General features: G+C 36.0%; 1 protein-coding gene across 1 annotated transcript in view; it reads left to right on the forward strand.

The window, feature by feature from the left end:
* The first annotated feature begins 4599 nt into the window (after positions 1–4599).
* The window catches only part of LOC308697372 (uncharacterized protein), a 41685-nt gene continuing 28159 nt past the window's right edge, over positions 4600–18125 (forward strand). Inside the window, exons 1-7 of the mRNA XM_081376551.1 lie at positions 4600–4867; positions 8823–9257; positions 12845–13014; positions 14592–14781; positions 14883–15068; positions 16547–16664; positions 17702–17878. Of these exons, the coding sequence (XP_081232677.1) occupies positions 8881–9257; positions 12845–13014; positions 14592–14781; positions 14883–15068; positions 16547–16664; positions 17702–17878 (1218 nt within the window). The 5' untranslated portion in view covers positions 4600–4867; positions 8823–8880. The remainder of the gene's footprint in view (positions 4868–8822; positions 9258–12844; positions 13015–14591; positions 14782–14882; positions 15069–16546; positions 16665–17701; positions 17879–18125) is intronic.

Below are 18125 nucleotides of genomic sequence, written 5' to 3' on the forward strand. Positions count from 1 at the left end.
ACAAAAAAGAAAAATCAATTGGTTTTGGCATAGACAGCAGCAACACAACTGGCAAAATATCAAGCGCTACAGGTTCTTGGCAAACATGGAGGTGCAAATCCAAAACAGAAAAGGGGCTGTTCCAAACAGGTATAGCCTATTACTGAACATGCAAGATCTGCAGACATGGCCTACATTATAACTTTAAAACCTTAAAGGAGAACTCTGGTCAATTTCAACATTGAGCTCATTTTAGTGTACATTTGGAGTGCTGTCAATACAGAGAACAGCTACAAAAATCGGCGTTGCCTACACCGAGTTATTCTATTTTTAAAATTTGCACCCTGTTGACTTCAATGGGGCAAGTACTTAACCTGCTTTTAGCCTCTTAACATCCTTGATGTGTCATTACAAGTGCACAGAAAATGTGAGTGATTCCTTCTGAATGAACACGAGTGGATCTGACTGCAGTAGATGTAAAAGATATGTATAAAAATGATGTTATTTAAGCCAGCGCAAATACCTGTTTACATCCTGTTTTTCGGTTGAAGTCCAAAGTAATCGATTGCCAAGTTCACGCGCGTGATCATAGGTAACTAAACCTATGCGCGTGAACTCGGCAATCGACTACTTTGGACTTCAACCGAAAACAGGATGTAAACACAGGTATTTGCGCTGGCTTAAATAACATCATTTTTATACATATCTTTCACATGTACTGCAGTCAGAGCCACTCGTGTTCATTCAGAAGGAATCACTCACATTTTCTGTGCACTTGTAATGACACATCAAGGATGTTAAGAGGCTAAAAGCAGGTTTAGTACTTGCCCCATTGAAGTCAACAGGGTGCAAATTTTAAAAATAGAATAACTCGGTGTAGGCAACACCGATTTTTGTCGTTGTTCTCTGTATTGACAGCACTCTCAGTTCCCCTTTAAGAAACACATATGTAGGCTACATATTATATTTGTATTTTAAGTTGGAATGGGGTATAAACATAAGATCAGACAATATGTGATTTTTAGGGTATATTTACACGACAACATGTACTAAAAAAAGTAAAAAAAAATTATTTGGTGTTTTTTTCGCGTAGCCGTCACGAATCCGCGGAAAACGGCTAAAAAGTAAAAACAGTTGTTTTTTATGCACACCAGGCCAGTAGTGGGCGATGTCACGAAACTAAGAAACACTACATGCTTAATGGTGTCGTTTTCAAAAACATGCTCTCTGAGGGGCCGTTTACACGACACCATTTTTAACTAAAACCGGGAAACTTTTTTTCTACGGCATTTTGGGGGGCTGAAAATAGGTATCAAAGTGCAAGTTTTTGAAAACGATTCGTCTCCGCGTATAGGCTACTACAGAAAAAACGCAAATTTGTGAAAACAGTGACATATGCGCATGTGTAGTAGCCTATTACATATTCATTTCATACACATGCAGAATGTAGCGTTTTTAGTAGTTTTCACGGATCTGTGTGAACAGGATCATTTCGACAATGTTGTGTCTGTACGCAAAAAAAAAAAACGCAAAGGAGAAACTTTTCCATCTTTAGACGTCATTGTCGTGTAAAAGCACAGAATTTTTAGAATAGATGCAGGCTGTTGGAGTGGACTCACCTATTCAGATGCATTTGTAATTGTGCTTTACTTGGAAGCAAACATTTTATTCCATGTTGTGTTTTCAGTATTTTATCCAGAGCCATTGGTGCTCTATCACACAGCAGCTCTGAAATTAAGGGCTGTGTCTTTAAAAGCTGTCATGCTACATGCACCAGATGGAGTCCGGCACTAGCAGGACATGGAGGGAAGGACACATCAATTCTTTCCAAAGAAAGCAAACTGGGTGTGGACAGTGTAGAAATGCCATTCATTACAAATAAGGATCTTACAATCGCCGTACATGAAAGTCACCAAAGTTCTCTTTACACACAGCTCTTGGTCTGTGTACTTGATTTAAAAGTATTTAAATGCATTAATCATGCCTTGTAACGCATAATAATGCACTGTATGGTCTCATAAATAATTGTAATCACAGTTCTAATACACCTTTAGAAAGTATAATGCACGAGTTAAGCAAGACAAACAACCAATTTCAGATGGAATCTGTGAATATTATAATGCATTTAAACTTTGGTTATAATTATTCATGAAAAGATATAATGGATTATAATGTACATTATGAATACTTTTATAATGCATTATACATAATGGTATAAGGGTTCTGTCAAGCACTTCATATACAGTATAGAGCGTTTTATATTTCCCTATGGGATCGTTATATGGATTCAGTATTTAATTAATTTAATGTTTTAATTAATTTTTAATTGTAATAATTTTTTATGAATTAATCAGCTTGTAAACATACTTTATCAGCTGAAAAAAATGAAATAATTTGTTAAACATGAAAGTATTTGTTCAATAATTTAGGATATTTCTCATTATATAACCTTTTTGGCATATAATAAAATAATAAATCAAACAAAATTGTCTTGTTTTCCTGTAAAAATATCTAAACATTCTGAAAAGAAAATGATTTCCAGTAAAAATATTATTATTATTATTTTAAAATTGTGTGAGAAAGACTTATTTAGAGATTTATGTTTACATTTATGTTCCCAGATGGCCTCATCATTCTCACTTAATGTTTTAATATTCATGCCTAAAAATTTAGTCATAATTAATTTATAAAAATGAATTTGATTTGTTCTCTGAAAATGTTATTATCTAATGATAAACTTTTCCTGGAACTTGTACATTGTTGTTTAAATCGATTAATTCAAGATGTTTTTTGACAACATTATTATCTCGTTTTAATTAGAAACTTTCACTGGAGAACGAGACAAAATGCTGATTATAGAAGTTGATTTTTACAGTGTAAAGTTATGAAAACTGTCCAAGGTTGTAACATCTTGGCTATAAATTCAGTGTGTCCATTTGAATTATGTAGCATATAAACTATCTGAGACACAGTTCTCAGTTTGATGATGTCTGCCTTGGGACAGATGAGAATGAGCATAAATGTTTCAGACAAGAGTTATACAGTGCATTGGCAGGGCAGCAGCTCAGCTTTCTGTTCAACATGCAGCTCTACACTGGCCAGCATACAGTTCATGTTCCCTTGTCAATAATTACTTCTGATCTATGGTAACAGTAATGATCATGATGAGCAAAGAAAATCAGGCATTGGTGGTTGTTTCACGGTGTCCACACATGCTGTGTCATGGAAAAAGACTACTACTGTAAATAAAACACCTGCTATGAGCTGTTCAGTGTATTGTATTTAATATATTTACATTTGTTGATAGCAACCAAACTAATTTGTGGCTTGTGTGCAGAGCTGGAAATGATTTACAGGGCCCAGATATACCTGTTCCACCTGTACAATCGAAAGGTAATACTGAAGCACAGTTAACCCTATCATGTCCAGATACAATCTAACAGTCTTAACAGTCTAACCTTGAACATAAAAGTCTTGCCACGTTGCAGAATGTGAGTTTCTCTGCAAGTTGAGGGCGTTGTTGAGTCAACATTTGAAAGAATTATACAACATGCTTACATGAGGCTCCTCTAGCAACACATGAGCAGGACTTGAATTCAATTATGATTGCTTATTTGTGTCATTTGATAGGGTTCTTTTAATTAAAGAAAACTTTTAACTGCTGTCTAACTTTAGCAAGCACTGTGCTCAAATTCTTTACCATTTATGCACATGCTTCTTATTTGTAAATTAAATTAGTCAATTTTCTCTTAACTTGTGTATTCTTTATAGGCTGATTTAATAAGAGCGTTTTCATTTGTCTGTGGATTTTCCATGTGGTCACTCAAATCAATTAGATGTTGGAGCTTCGCATTGCTATTTATATATACTTCACAAAAAATATTTAAAGGGCAATCAATCATAAAACGTTTTTCTTCACTTAACCTGAATCCATCATAATTAAAGATGCATTCTCTTGATTCCTTTAAACTGATACACATTTTATAATTAAAGATTAAGTAAATCTTTTTGATTCTTAAGAAATACATAATGAAATTGCATAATTGGACAAACAAATAAAAAAAAAAGAAATAATGGTTGATTCTCAAAAAACAATTCAGTTGGTTGATTGATGGTTGATTAAAAATAAAAAATAAAAATTGCATGATTAGAGAAAAAACAAACAAACCAAAACTGGTTGATTCTCAAAAAAATCATAAAATTGCCCAGTTGTACACAAACAAATAAACAAACAAACAAAATGATTTAGATAGATAGATAAATAGATAGATAGATAGATAGATAGATAGATAGATAGATAGATAGATAGATAGATAGATAGATAGATAGATAGATAGATAGATAGATAGATAGATAGATAGATAGATAGATAGATAGATAGATAGATAGATAGATAGATAGATAGATAGATAGATAGATAGATAGATAGATAGATAGATAGATAGATAGATAGATAGATAGATAGATAGATAGATAGATAGATTATACCGGGAAAATCTTTTAAAAACATTCGACAGTGAGAATATTAAATGACGCACAGGGGCTCTTGAGGGTTCCGCTAATGCACGCGCATTGAACTCCAGCCTTCCCATAATGCTCTGGTCACGTGGTTCACTTTATGAAGCCCAGACTGTCAAATCTGAAACTTCCTGGGGTGCGATGCAGTAACTTACATGCAAGACTATGACATTTACTTTAGCCATGTAACTCGTCAAGAGATCGGCCGTTTGTAAAAACTCCTGCTACTTAAAGCGATTAGCGCGAGCTGCAGTTTTGTGTGGAGGGGAGTCGAGCGGGTTTGTTGTTTGAGGAGGATGTGTGTGTGCTGACAGTGACACGAGCGGCACTTATACTGTATCTGTCTAAGAGCACGGCATGAAGAGATCAGGTAAGACCATTAGCTATTGAGTTACATGAGTCTCGTGGATGTATGTATGTGGGTGAGTGTACAATATGAACATGTTTTGCATGTTAACGAGCCTTCATGTTTTACACGGAAAGTCACTGCTCGGCTTTATCATTGTATTTTGGATGCAAATTTACCTTATGTTATATACAGTTAATGTTATGGGTTAGCAGCATACTTATATTAATAGTTTGATGATGTCATGTGCTTCTGCTGCATCTTTACGAAGTCTTCTCAAATTACTTTGCGTGTGTGTGTGTGTGTGTGTGTGTGTGTGTGTGTGTGTGTGTGTGTAAAAAATACTCTGGTGGTACCATGGTGGCGCATTGATAATAATACTATAACCATGTGCTTTGACATGCTTTTGAATGATGCCCATATTTCTATGAAATGGTGTATAATAGTTCAAGCTCTTAGAGAATTGTATTACACTACCATGGAATGCATCACGGTACCACCATGTTTTCAATTACCATACTTCTTTTTACTTTGATTTGTTTTTGTTAGTTTCTAAGTGTTGAGAGAGTCAAAATTCAGTCCTTAGGCTATTCGGCACTGCTACTCATTATTTCTTATTTAATTCTGCTTCTTCTTCTTCTTCTTCTTTTAACAAAATGTGTGTTTTACTTTCCTAAACCAGCTAAACCAGTTGAGTAGCAATTCAACAAGGCTTGGTGACCAGCTAAGACCAGGAAATCATCTTTTTTTTTCATCTGGGTTGTCTAAAATCCAGAAAATATACAACTACTGTCAAAAGTTTGGAAACATTAACATTTTTAATGTTTTTCAAAGAAGTCTCTTATGCTCACTAACACAGTAAAACACAGTAAAACTAATATTGAGAAATTTTATTACAAATTAAAATAACTGTTTTCTATTTGAAAATAATTTTAAAAGTTATTTATTCCTGTGATGGCAAAGCTGAATTTTCAGCATCATTACTCCAGTCTTCAGTGTCATTCTAATATGCTGATTTGCTGCTCAAGAAACATTTATTATTATTATCATCAATGTTGAAAACAGTGGTGCTGTTTAACATTTTTGTGAAAATGGGGATTCTTTGATGAATAGAAAGTTCAATGAACAGTATTATTTGCATTTATTACATTTATTTATTAAATGTATTAAAGCAGTTAATATACTTTTGTACTTTGACAGTACTGTATGTTTAAAAAAAATATTTAATTTTATAAAATGTTTTAATATTATTTTAAAAAGTCCAAAATTTGTATTTACAGTGATGTTTTGATATATGGGTGTGAGTGACAATTACTTAAAATAGAAGAAAAAAAACACACAACTGTAATAGAACTATAAATAATGATATATATTTTATTTAAAATATTTTAATCTATGTGAAGTTCAAGTTCTGATGTTCTGGTTTGAGGACAGGTGGTTTTAGGGGGAGTGAGTGATAATGTAATGTAATGTCATAATTTTAAAAAAGAGAAAATGGAAGGAAATGCTACATTTGTGTTAAGAACAAGCAAGTGACCATCACTGATTCGTTTCAAAGTGGATAGGTATTTAAAAAAAGAATGACAGGTATAGTTGTGTTTCGAAAAAAGGGAACAAAGCTGCAAATGGAGAGCACTTGTTCGACAAGTAAATCGGGATATGTGAATCATTTTGGGCTGGTACTAACTCACCTAAATTTAAGTAGAGCGTCGTCAAAGTCCTGTTATGTACAGTAAATACATCTAGGCCTATTGCTTTCAGCAGGAACTGTAAGCCAGCTGTTGTCTATAACACAGATGTTCTGGCTCCTGATTCACATGTAGCAGCAACATCCATCTTACTGTAAACAGAATAATGACAATGTTCTGACTAAACCCTCCCTAGATGATGTACTAACAGCCCGGGTTGTCTCATTTTTCCCTGCTTATTAATACAGCACAGACAGTCCTTTCTATCATCCCTCTCATCCTCATGTTGTTTAAAACCTGTATAACTTCCTTTCTTTTGTTGAACACAAAGGGAGAAGTTTAGCAGAATGTCTGAGCTTCTCTCTTCCATACAATGAAAGTAGGTGGTGACCAGTGGCTGTCAAGCTCCAAAATGTACCAAAAACACTAAAAGTAGCCCGTATTACCCAGCAGGCATTATAAACAAAGTCTTCTGAAGTCATATGATAGTTAGGAAATTTAAGCTATTATTCAGTGAAAATCTTGCTTCGACAGCTATGGTCACCATTCACTTTCATTATATGAAAAATAACAGCTTGGACATTCTGCTGTGAATTTCTCCTTAGTTTATCATGGGGAAAAAAAGTAAAATGGGCTTTAAAAGACATAATAAGCTTTTAAACACTTTTGTGCACAAAACCAGTTTTTGAACCTTGTAATTTAAAGGTAATAATGCCACAGAGGTGATACTCAAGCTTCTCAACCCTCAAGAGCTGCAGTTCCCCAGCTTTCCCACATCCACCCAACCTATCAGGTTTAGTACGGAAGTTTTTATGGGTGCCCAGTCAAGGGTTGCTTTCAGAGAGCTCTCCATTTTGTAATCCCAGAAAGCTTTTGTCACTTGGCTTGTGACCAGTCTTTTGGAAAGGTGGAGCTACATCTTCAATAGATCGGAGCAGGAGAAGAAAACACTCTTTTCATAATTTTGATAGCCAACTTAAAGGATAAAAAAGAATATAAATAATACATTTTTAAAAAATTGCTAACATTTTGTAAAAATAAACACTTTTAGGAATGACTTAAAGGGATAGTTCACCCAAAATATATATATTGTTTTGGTAATCATTTACTCGTCAAGTTGTTGTAAACCTGTATGAAATATTTTGAAGAATGTTGGTAACCAAACAGATGTGACTTCCATAGTATGAAAAAAATGTTTTATGGAAGTCAATGGGGATCAGAAACTGGTTGGTTATACCAACATTCTTCAGAACAATTTCTTTTGTGTTCAACAGAAGATAGAAACTCATACAAATGATGATGATGGAATTTTTAAGATTGTGTGAACCATACCTTTAAGTGTTGAAACACTTTTGGGCCCACTGTACTTTTTTTTTTTAAAGGTCAAAAATGTGTAGAAGAAATGCACTGGATTAGCTTTATATATAATTTATAATTCAATGGTTATGTTTATGACAAAGTTTTGGAACATTTTATGAGTAAATGTTTCATAATGGGCGTATGGTTTCAACATAAGATGTGCAGTTAAACCTATACGTGTGTTACTATTTTTAAAGAGCACACAGAAGTGGAAACAATTTAAAGCAATCCAATAAGCCAATATGTATTTATAGCATCTAGTTGGATCTTCTGAGAATGTTCTGAGTTTGTTTTCAGACATATCTTCCCCTCTTTTCGCTCGCTTTTGCAGTTTGCACACATTCATACGGTAGTTAAGCCTGCATCTGCCATCAGCTGTTATACTGCCAAACATTTTAACCACAGACTCCCAAATATCTGAAGTGCTTTGATGGTCCATTTATATTATTTAGTGTGCAGTTCTGTTGCATATACTGTATATGTGTGCGTAAGCAACATTCATTATTAAATGGGGTTAAAATGTTGAAGTGTTGTGATTGAGGAATGGAATTACTGTCTCAGACTGCCTGTCTGTCACGACCACTGTTCAGCTAAATCCCTGCATGCTGAAATATTAATGCAGCTCAATTATGTGATTACTCAGTTGATGATGGATTGTCTGTATTCAACCCCTCAAATTCAGCTTCAGTGATTGGAGCTGGCGGTTAACATGAGACTTTAGTCAAACACCTTGGGATTAAAAGTAGAAACAACGTGTCTGAATAATATGTTCCATTTTCAGTTAAAAAGATAAATTGACTAATTTTCTACTCGAAACACTCTTTTTTCGTAAACAGTACATTTTTCATTGACAAGGCTTTCAGTAGATCAGTCTGGCCAATGTATCAGTCTATCACTAATCTGCATCTTCTCTTTCCTCTCTTGCCCTTCAGAAAGGTGGGAGTCTGGGGCTCTTTGACTGATGCTGTTATTGGTGCTGGCTGCCAGGTCATGAAGATCCGCTGGTCGAGGAAGGTGGCTCTCCTGGCCAAGGTCGGCTTCCTCTTTTCTCTGCTGTGGCTCTTCTATCTCCTTATAGTCCGTTCTTCCCCGCCATCTCTGGCTGATAATGATGGTCAACGCCACATCCTGGATCGTGACCTTCCATCCATTGAGGAGGAGAACTCCGACAACCTCCTGCGGCCTGTTTACGAGAAGCTAGCACCAGACCCCAACGCTCCTGGAGAATATGGCCGAGCCACCCGATTGACCCTCAGCACTGAGGAGAAGAAAGAGGAGGAAGCCAGCATTGAGCGCTATGCCATCAACATCTTCACCAGCGACAAGATATCTCTCCATCGCCATATTCAAGACAACAGGATGCACGAGTATGTCTTCCACTCCTTAGCTCACAGCAATGGGCTCATTACACACCCTCCTACCACCTAACAATGCCTAAAGGCTGGCCCACACTAAAAGATTTTTAAAAACGTATCATATTTTTAAAATGTGAGAGGCCACAAACATGATGATAAAACAATGATAGATTTAACAGTTTTGTTTCTGTGTGGAGTGCCGCGATGTGACCAAGACCACACACCACACGCTAACAGATACCATTCACAAACAACCTCACGAAAATCTCTCGCGGTTAAACGTGACTTTAGAGTAAACAAACATGGCAGATGAAGGGCAAGAAAAATGGCCATAATAGTGTTTAGACTTCTTTTTACAGAAAATGTTATGCTTTTGTCTTCTATCAGCTCGCTTTCTGATTTGTTTCATTCCACGTGACAATCTACAGAGTGCGTGCAGGTTAAGTCCCCAGCGTTCTTCTGAGCAGATTCAATCATTTTTAACACACATCACACCTCAGGGAAATCTGATACGATAATCTGTTGATCCATCAAGATAATTGTGACTTTACCTAGGATTGTTGAAAGCGGAGAATTGGGCCCACAATCAGCCTGATTATCTTGTAGTGTGTGGTTGCCTTAGCAACATTCTGAAAACACTATAGTAACTGCTTTGAATGCCTATCAACAGTTTAGCAACCACAGAGAATACCTTAGCTGCTACAAAGCAACATGCTAAAAACACTCTAAACACCTTATTAACTGTGTAGCAAAGCCTTGGAAACCACCTAGCAACACAATAGGAACCATCCAGAACACCCAAGCAACCACAAAGCAAAACACACCTTAGTAACTAACTCGGGGTGGAACGTACACAGAAGTCACGGTTCGGTTCATACCTCGGTTCAGACATCACGGTTCGGTACAATGGAGGGAAAAACAAAACAAAAATGCAGAAGGCTTGTGCATGTGTCAGGCTGTACCACCAAAGGAAAATAAATTACTTAAGCCTTGTATTTTAAATAAGTTTTATTAATAAAGTAAAGGCATAGAGGCATAGTAAAGGCATAATTAGTTTATTAATTAAATTAACAAAAAGACAAAAAGACCTTGAGATATGTTTGGTAATTGTACCTGAATGAATTGAAAATTAATTTGCTACATTTCAGATTAATATATTTGTTTTCTTTAAAATTTTAATCAACAGTAACTTAAAGACTTTGCAGTTGTCTGCAAACTGTCCTGTATAAACAAAATGACGGAGTTTGTTTTTATGTTTCCACTGTTCGATCGCGCCCGCGCCTCACACACACGCACACAAATATAAGTAAACACTTTGCGACTTTTCGATCGTGACCGCGCCTCTCTCTCTCTCTCTCTCTCTCTCTCTCTCTCTCTCTCTCTCTCTCTCTCTTCGCATTACATTATTTAATTTGCACGCGAGTTTTACCATCCATACCATCCAGAACACCCTAGCAACTGCTTAGCGACATGCTATAAACACTCTGAACACCTTGGTAACTCTATAGCAAAGCCCTGGTAACTACATGCACATTAATAACTGTAAGGAAAAGCCCTGGAAACCCCCTAGCAGCACCTTAGCGACCATCCAGAACATTCCAACAACTGCATGGCAATGTTAAAAACACTCTGAACACCCTAGTAACTCTATAGCCAAGCCCTGTTAACCCCCTAGAAACGGCACGGCAACCACCCAAAACACCTAGCAACTGCAAAGCAACATGCACCTTAATAACTGTTAAGGGAAAGCCCTGGAAATCCCCTAGCAACACCTTAGCGACCATCTAGTACATCCTAACAACTTCATAGCAACATGCTAAAAAACACTTAGAACACCTTAGCCAAGCCCTGGTAACCACCTAGCAATGCCATGGCAACCACTCAAATACCTAGGAACTGCATAGCAACATGCACTTTAATAAATGTATAGAAATGGCCTGGCAACCACAAAGAATAAGCTAGGAACATGTTGGTGACTATGCTTGTCATTGCAATTGTATTTATAGAGGCATGTGGCAAATAAATGCATTACATTATATTCCATTACAAATAAGCATGTAAAATAAATAGAAAATGTGCTTGTTTTCACTTCCAGAGGAATTGAAATCATGTCCTGAATGGCGATTCCTCAGGTGATTTATACACTTCTGTCCACCTCACAGCTTTACAGATGTTGTCTGTTGTCTGAAACGAATCCATTGCCTGCAGCCAGACAACATGATTAAAAATGAACAACAATAGAAAATAGAGCTGGGACGTTTTCTCAGAACAGCAATGCTTTTGTATGAGAATAATTGTTTCATGGTTCTTGTCACACAATAATGAGTAGGGTTCAAGCTGCTGCTCTGAAAAGAGAAAGTGTCCCTTTGGAAGACGAGAAGTGAGACAAATTGGATGCGTTTTTTCTCCCTGCAGTCTTTCAACTGCTCTCCGGTTGCCACATCACAGGAGATCACACACGGCAGGAGCACATTTCTTGGCATCAGCAGGGATTTTTATCAGTTAATGTGAAGTTCTTTTGCTCGCTTTCTGAAATAACTTTTAGGCAAGTTAGTTCTTGTCAAAGACTTAAGCATTACTGCCAGAAATTATGCTGTAGGTTTTTTTTCTTGTGCATTTCTCTTTGTAGCGATAATTATTGTAACTGTGCACAAGTGTAGTTGCCGTCAGTGAATGTAGAGTCTCTAGAGTTTAAAGAGTTCAAGGAACACAATGAAGTACACATTTGTTTGATCAAAAATAGAGTTAAAAAAAGAAAGAAAATAACTGTTTTCAATTTTGTTTCTGAATTTTCAGCATCATTACTCCCGTCTTCAGTGTCACATGATCCTTCAGAAATTATTCTAATGTACAGTTTTGGTGCTCAAGAAACATTGCTCATTATTATCAATGTTGAAAACAGTTATGCTGCTTAACATTTTCGTGGAAACTGATACATTTTTCTCAGGATTCTTTGATGAATAGAAAGTTCAAAAGAACAGCATTTATTTGAAATAGAAATATTTTGTAACATTATAAATGCTGTCACTTTTGATCAATTGAATGTGTCCTTGTTGAGTAAAAGTGATACTGTATTTCCAAAAAAAAAAAGAAACCCTTTTGAACCTTTTGAACCTTTTGACCTTTTGCATTTCTAAAGTCTCTGCCTTAAAGGGTTCAAGTTGTTACTCAGAATACTGAAAATGTCTCTGGCATGTCTGGTTGTCTCCCATCAGCTCTTTTTTTTTTTTAACTGAGAATCTGTATCTGAACCAGAAATGGTTGCTTACAGATTTTAAATGGGAGGAAGTCAAATACAAAGAAAAGAGGAAAAAAAATGTCTTGTTTTACAAATTGAAAGTGACATTTATTAATAGTCAGATTCCTTCTTCACACCATAATTGTCACGTGACACGTTATAAGTTGACATCCATACTGCAGGATGAGACAGTTTCACAGAGCTGTGTCAGGTTTCTCTATGTTTTAGATGTTCACATTTGCACATTATAATATGTAGTGTGTAACTCACAGGGAAAACGGTTTGCTTAAACCACATGATCTGAATAAATGCTAGTTTGCGTAACCGTCTGATTAACTCTTTCTCTTTTTTGCAACGCCAGATGCAAAGCAAAGAAGTACAACATCCGTCATCTGCCTACAACATCAGTGGTCATAGCATTTTACAATGAGGCCTGGTCCACGTTACTGAGAACCATCCATAGTGTGCTGGAGACGACGCCAGCTGTCCTACTGAAGGAGGTCATACTCGTGGATGACTTCAGCGACAGAGGTGACGTGACACTTTCTAGACAGACTTCACGTTTTTAAATATAAAATTCCACTAGTTTAAAACTACTTTTCAATTATTTACGTCCTTTTCCACTATAGAGGAAAATTTGTCTCATCCTGATTGGTCAGCACTTCCACAACCAATTATGAATATTTTGGAAGCAAGGAATTTTTTTTACCTATTAGGTGCTACATATTAATGAATTAAGGCCTGTTCATGCCAAGAATGACAACTATAAATATAACTATAATTTATTATATTAAAGGAGAACTCGGCAACTCTAGCGAACTCTAGTCACTTCTTCGCTGATTTTCCTTTTTGTTGTCGCATGTTTTCCCCACGAGCTCCCCCTACAGCTGTGGGGGGGCGTATGTCACAACACGGTCATAAAAAACTCACTTGCGGCGGCCTCCTCCCCCTCTCTACCGCTGCTCATGTGCGTTTGTTTTGATCGGAGCAAGCCAACTATATCGTGTGGAGCTATGTCTACCGAGGTGGGTAATCTGGTAATACATCATACATGCGTGTGTGTTTATGTCGAATTGCCGTAAAGCGATTCGTGTTTCGCGCTCGTTCTCGTTCTCATTCTCGCTTCTCACGAGACTTCCAATTTCTATTTTGCCGGGATGGTAGTCCCCAAGTTGCAAGGTTGGTTTTCCGCCTGGGAACGCTGGGGGGAGCGGGGAAAGTCACCAATATCACCAGAACAGGTTGTTTAACCATCCAAATGATTTCTAGACAGTTTTATTAAGTTAAAAAAGTTACCAAGTTCTCCTTTAATAACTCGTTATTAAATAATATTTGAAGAATATTTTACCATCCACACCAACTGACAACAACATTCTGTTTATTCTATGTGCATTCTGCAGTTATGATGTCTATCACTTAAAATGCTCCAGCCGGTGGATTCTGATTGGCTGTCAGTGTTTTTTATCATTCATCAGGAAAAAATCGTTCTGAAAATGATTCCAACAATATCGTTATCATTATAGTCATGATGTGGACTGCCATATTCTCATGGAATTAGAACCATTAAGAAACTTTTAGTTATCATCCTTGGTGTGAACGGGCTTTAATAAAACCTTATTACGTTTCATATTATGTTTATTACATAATTTTCAACATGCTTTAATTGCATTGAAATATACTCAAACATTTGTCCATGTTTGCATATTTCATGCTTCCTCTACAAAGTTCTGGATAGTAAGGTAGCCATAGTTATCATTCCATAAGATCCAGTTAAAGGTTACACTTTATTTTAAGGTGTCATTGTTACAGTGTAATTATATAAGTACTGAGTTATATTAAGAAACTACATGTACTTACTATAGGGTTAGGGTAGGATTAGGGATTAGGTTGAGGGTTAGTTGCATGTAATTATGCATAATTTACTGTTATTACTATGGTAAGTACATGTAACATATGTAACAAGGACACTGTAAAATAAAGTGTTACCAGTTTTTATATTAGCTGAGATACATATGTGTCTACTTGTTAATCAGTTGTTTTCCTGTGATTTGGCCTTTATGTGTTGGATCCTGATAAAAAGATTCTAATTTTCTTTGCATGGATTACAGTGTACCTGAAGTCACAGCTGGCTCAGTATGTTAGTAACCTGGAGCGTGTTCGTCTCATCCGCACCAAAAAAAGAGAAGGTCTGGTTCGAGCACGGCTCATTGGCGCCACCTATGCTACAGGACACGTGCTCACCTTCCTTGACTGCCACTGTGAGTGTGTTCCTGGCTGGATCGAGCCACTGCTGGAGAGGTGTGGCTTAAAAATTCAAATGTTGCATAGAAACACTTCCATAATCCACAGTAACATATTAGCCAGGGAAATGTAAATTTTATCGTCTTTTCTATCGTCAGAATTGCTGAGAATGAGACCACCATCATATGTCCGGTTATTGACACCATTGACTGGAACACATTTGAGTTCTACATGCAGACTGAGGAGCCGATGGTGGGCGGCTTTGACTGGAGGCTGACATTCCAGTGGCATGGAGTGCCTGAAATTGATCGCAAGATACGCAAATCCAGAATTGACCCCATTAGGTTGGTTTATGGTCAACTTTTTCAAATCCAACTTTGCTGTGTTTATTTCTTGGCAATTTAAGAAAAAGATTATAAATGTTTAAAGGGACCCTAGTCACCCTCACCTGTATGTCGTTTCAATTATATTAATTAAAAAAAAAATTCAATTATTATTTATTCTGTGGAACAAAAAAAAAGAAATTGACAATTTTACTATATTTTACAATACTACTATTTATAGTAGTATATTTTTTTGTTAGCTTATTGATCCATATTGGATATTTATATGAGCTGATGTTGCAAATGTTATTGTTTATTCTCATTTCCTCTATTTTTACATTTAGATTTGCTATCATTTAACGCTTACTTAAAGTTAATATTTAAAATCTTTGATTGATTAAATGTAATGCATTTCATAACACTGTTAAATGTAACTTTTAAAATATTTGGAAATTAAATTTTTCTCACCCTCATTAGAAAAAATGCATAAAGAGTTCATAAAACTAATCCAAATGAATTGAGGGGTTTAGTCCAAATTTTCTGAAGAGACAGGGCTTTTATCAAAGAACATAAACAGAAGCTCAACCGAACCTGCTTGACACGCAAGAACAAACCCCATTGGTTCTTGCAGAAGCTCAAACGTGCTGCATAACACATGAGAATGAACCTCATTGGTTCTCACACGTCAAGCATGCTTGAGCGTCCGTTTACTAGAACTGATGTATGTTTAAATGTGAATAAAAGCTAAATTGAATCTGCTCATCATATAAAGTGATTGTGTCTCATAAGAAAATTTGGACTAACCCGCTCTATTCATCTGGATTAATTTTATGAACACTTTATGAACTTTTGAAGTGTCAAAATGGTAGCTACATCGACTGTAAATGGAGGGACAGAAATCTCTCAGATTTCATTAAAATATCTTCATTTGTGTTTCGAAGTTGAACGAAAGTCTTAAGAGTTTGTAACAAAATGAGGGTGAGTGAAGGATGATAGAATTTTCATTTTTGGGTGAACTAATCCTTCCAACAGTTATTTTTCTTACTGTACATTCTTAAGTTATGAAGTCTATAATTGATTTTAGGTTTTAGTGTTTTATTTTTAACTTATTTAGACAAAATAGTATAGACATTCTTCAACCAGATTATCATAATTATTAACCATTTTTTATTAATTATTAAAGTTTAATTTTATTACGTCATAACGGTTTGGAATGACATGAGACTATTAAATTGAACTCTCCCTTTAAGCCATCCAGACTTTAAGAAAGTTATTTTCACAGGGAAATGTGTATTGTGTTGATTAACTGCAGTGCAGTGAAAAAGATTTAATTTTCAGACCTAGGTTTACATTAAAATACGGTTCACTTCTGCTCTAGATTTCTCTCCAGGCTCGTTCTAGGGCAGACCCAGAGGTGCTTAACTGAAACTAAGAAGCACTTACCTGCCAGGGAATATCTCTGATGAATTGCCAATGATCTGCTGTTTTTCGCTTCACAGGTCTCCCACTATGGCAGGGGGGCTCTTTGCCGTAAGCAAGGCTTACTTTGAGTTTCTGGGCACTTACGACATGGGCATGGAGGTCTGGGGAGGAGAGAATCTGGAACTTTCTTTCCGGGTAAGACACCTGTATTCTGTACTCCTGCTACCTATTGTACTGGTAATTTGCATATGCTTTTCATCAGAGCGTGTCGACATGCTCTTGGTAGCATGAGAGACTGAGCATTTATAATTAGACACATCTCTCATATTGGATTTCTTTTTTCAGCCTATGCTTAGAAATGAAGATTGATGGTTAATACCATGGAGTAATCTTTTATGCATATGGAAACAGAATACAACGCTCTATCTTCTAGGGCTGTACGATGTTCATGTATAATAGATGTGCTGTGAATTGGAATAAAAAAGCATGTGGGAAATAAAGCTGGAAAAAGCCTAAAAAAAGGAATTTTGTCAGTGTCTCAACGGATCTAATGCGCTGTTGTCATGTCATGTTTTATTTCTGACAGGCAGTGCATTCCATTAAAATCAGATACTTTGTTCACAGAAAATGTTCAGTTTGTGTGTGCAAAAAAAGTAGGCGAGATGAGTCGAATCTCCATAAACAAATAATGATGCTCTATTAATAATGCTTGTGGGTTATTAGCTTTCATTTTAAAACTGAGCTGTGACAATTTTTCAATGTTAAAATACTTTATCATATCATATTTTAATATGCAGAACTATATACAAGTCAGTCGTAGGTGGGTTTTTCCCTAAAAGCAAACACATTGATCTGTTTTAGCATCCTAACCATATTGAAAACAATAATGATTTTTGTCATTAATTATTTGCAATTATTAATAATTATTTATTTAATAATTGAATTTAAAAAAAAAATCCATTATTTTATATATTTAGTGATTCATTTTTCTTAATTTTTCTTAATGTTGTGACACTAGTGGTAAACATTATATACTTTATTTTAATTATTAATAATAAGGTGATTAATAATGTTGCATTATTTGCTATTTATTTATTACTTTATTGATTATTATATTTGTTCAGTACTTCACCTTACAATTTTTTTACAATGGAAAACCACCTACAATGATTTTTTTTTAAATCAGAAATTCATTTTGATTCTTGCTTCATTTTGAACATGTTTTGTTACAGGTGTGGCAGTGTGGAGGGTCTTTAGAAATTCACCCATGCTCCCACGTGGGTCACGTTTTCCCCAAGAAAGCTCCGTACTCCCGATCCAACTTCCTTCAGAACACTGTCCGTGCAGCGGAGGTTTGGATGGACTCTTACAAACAGCACTTCTATAACCGAAACCCTCCAGCACGCAAGGTACACCTCCATCCATCCATCCATCCACCCAGCATAACCTGTCAGTGGGCGGCACCTCTTTATTACATCCTGTGTTGTTGCATAGTCAGAGGTGTACAACCATTGTGTTATTTCCTTTTTTAACTGCTTCAGTGTTTATCTTGAAAAGTGCTGTTCTCAAAATTGCTTACGTACTCCTGAAGGGGAAAAAAATGTGAAAGAGATAAATGATGTTCAGGTTGAATGCGTTCGTTCTCTCGGCTTACAG

This window comes from Scardinius erythrophthalmus, assembly GCF_964197995.2.
Source record: "Scardinius erythrophthalmus genome assembly, chromosome: 10".
Taxonomy (NCBI): domain Eukaryota; kingdom Metazoa; phylum Chordata; class Actinopteri; order Cypriniformes; family Leuciscidae; genus Scardinius; species Scardinius erythrophthalmus.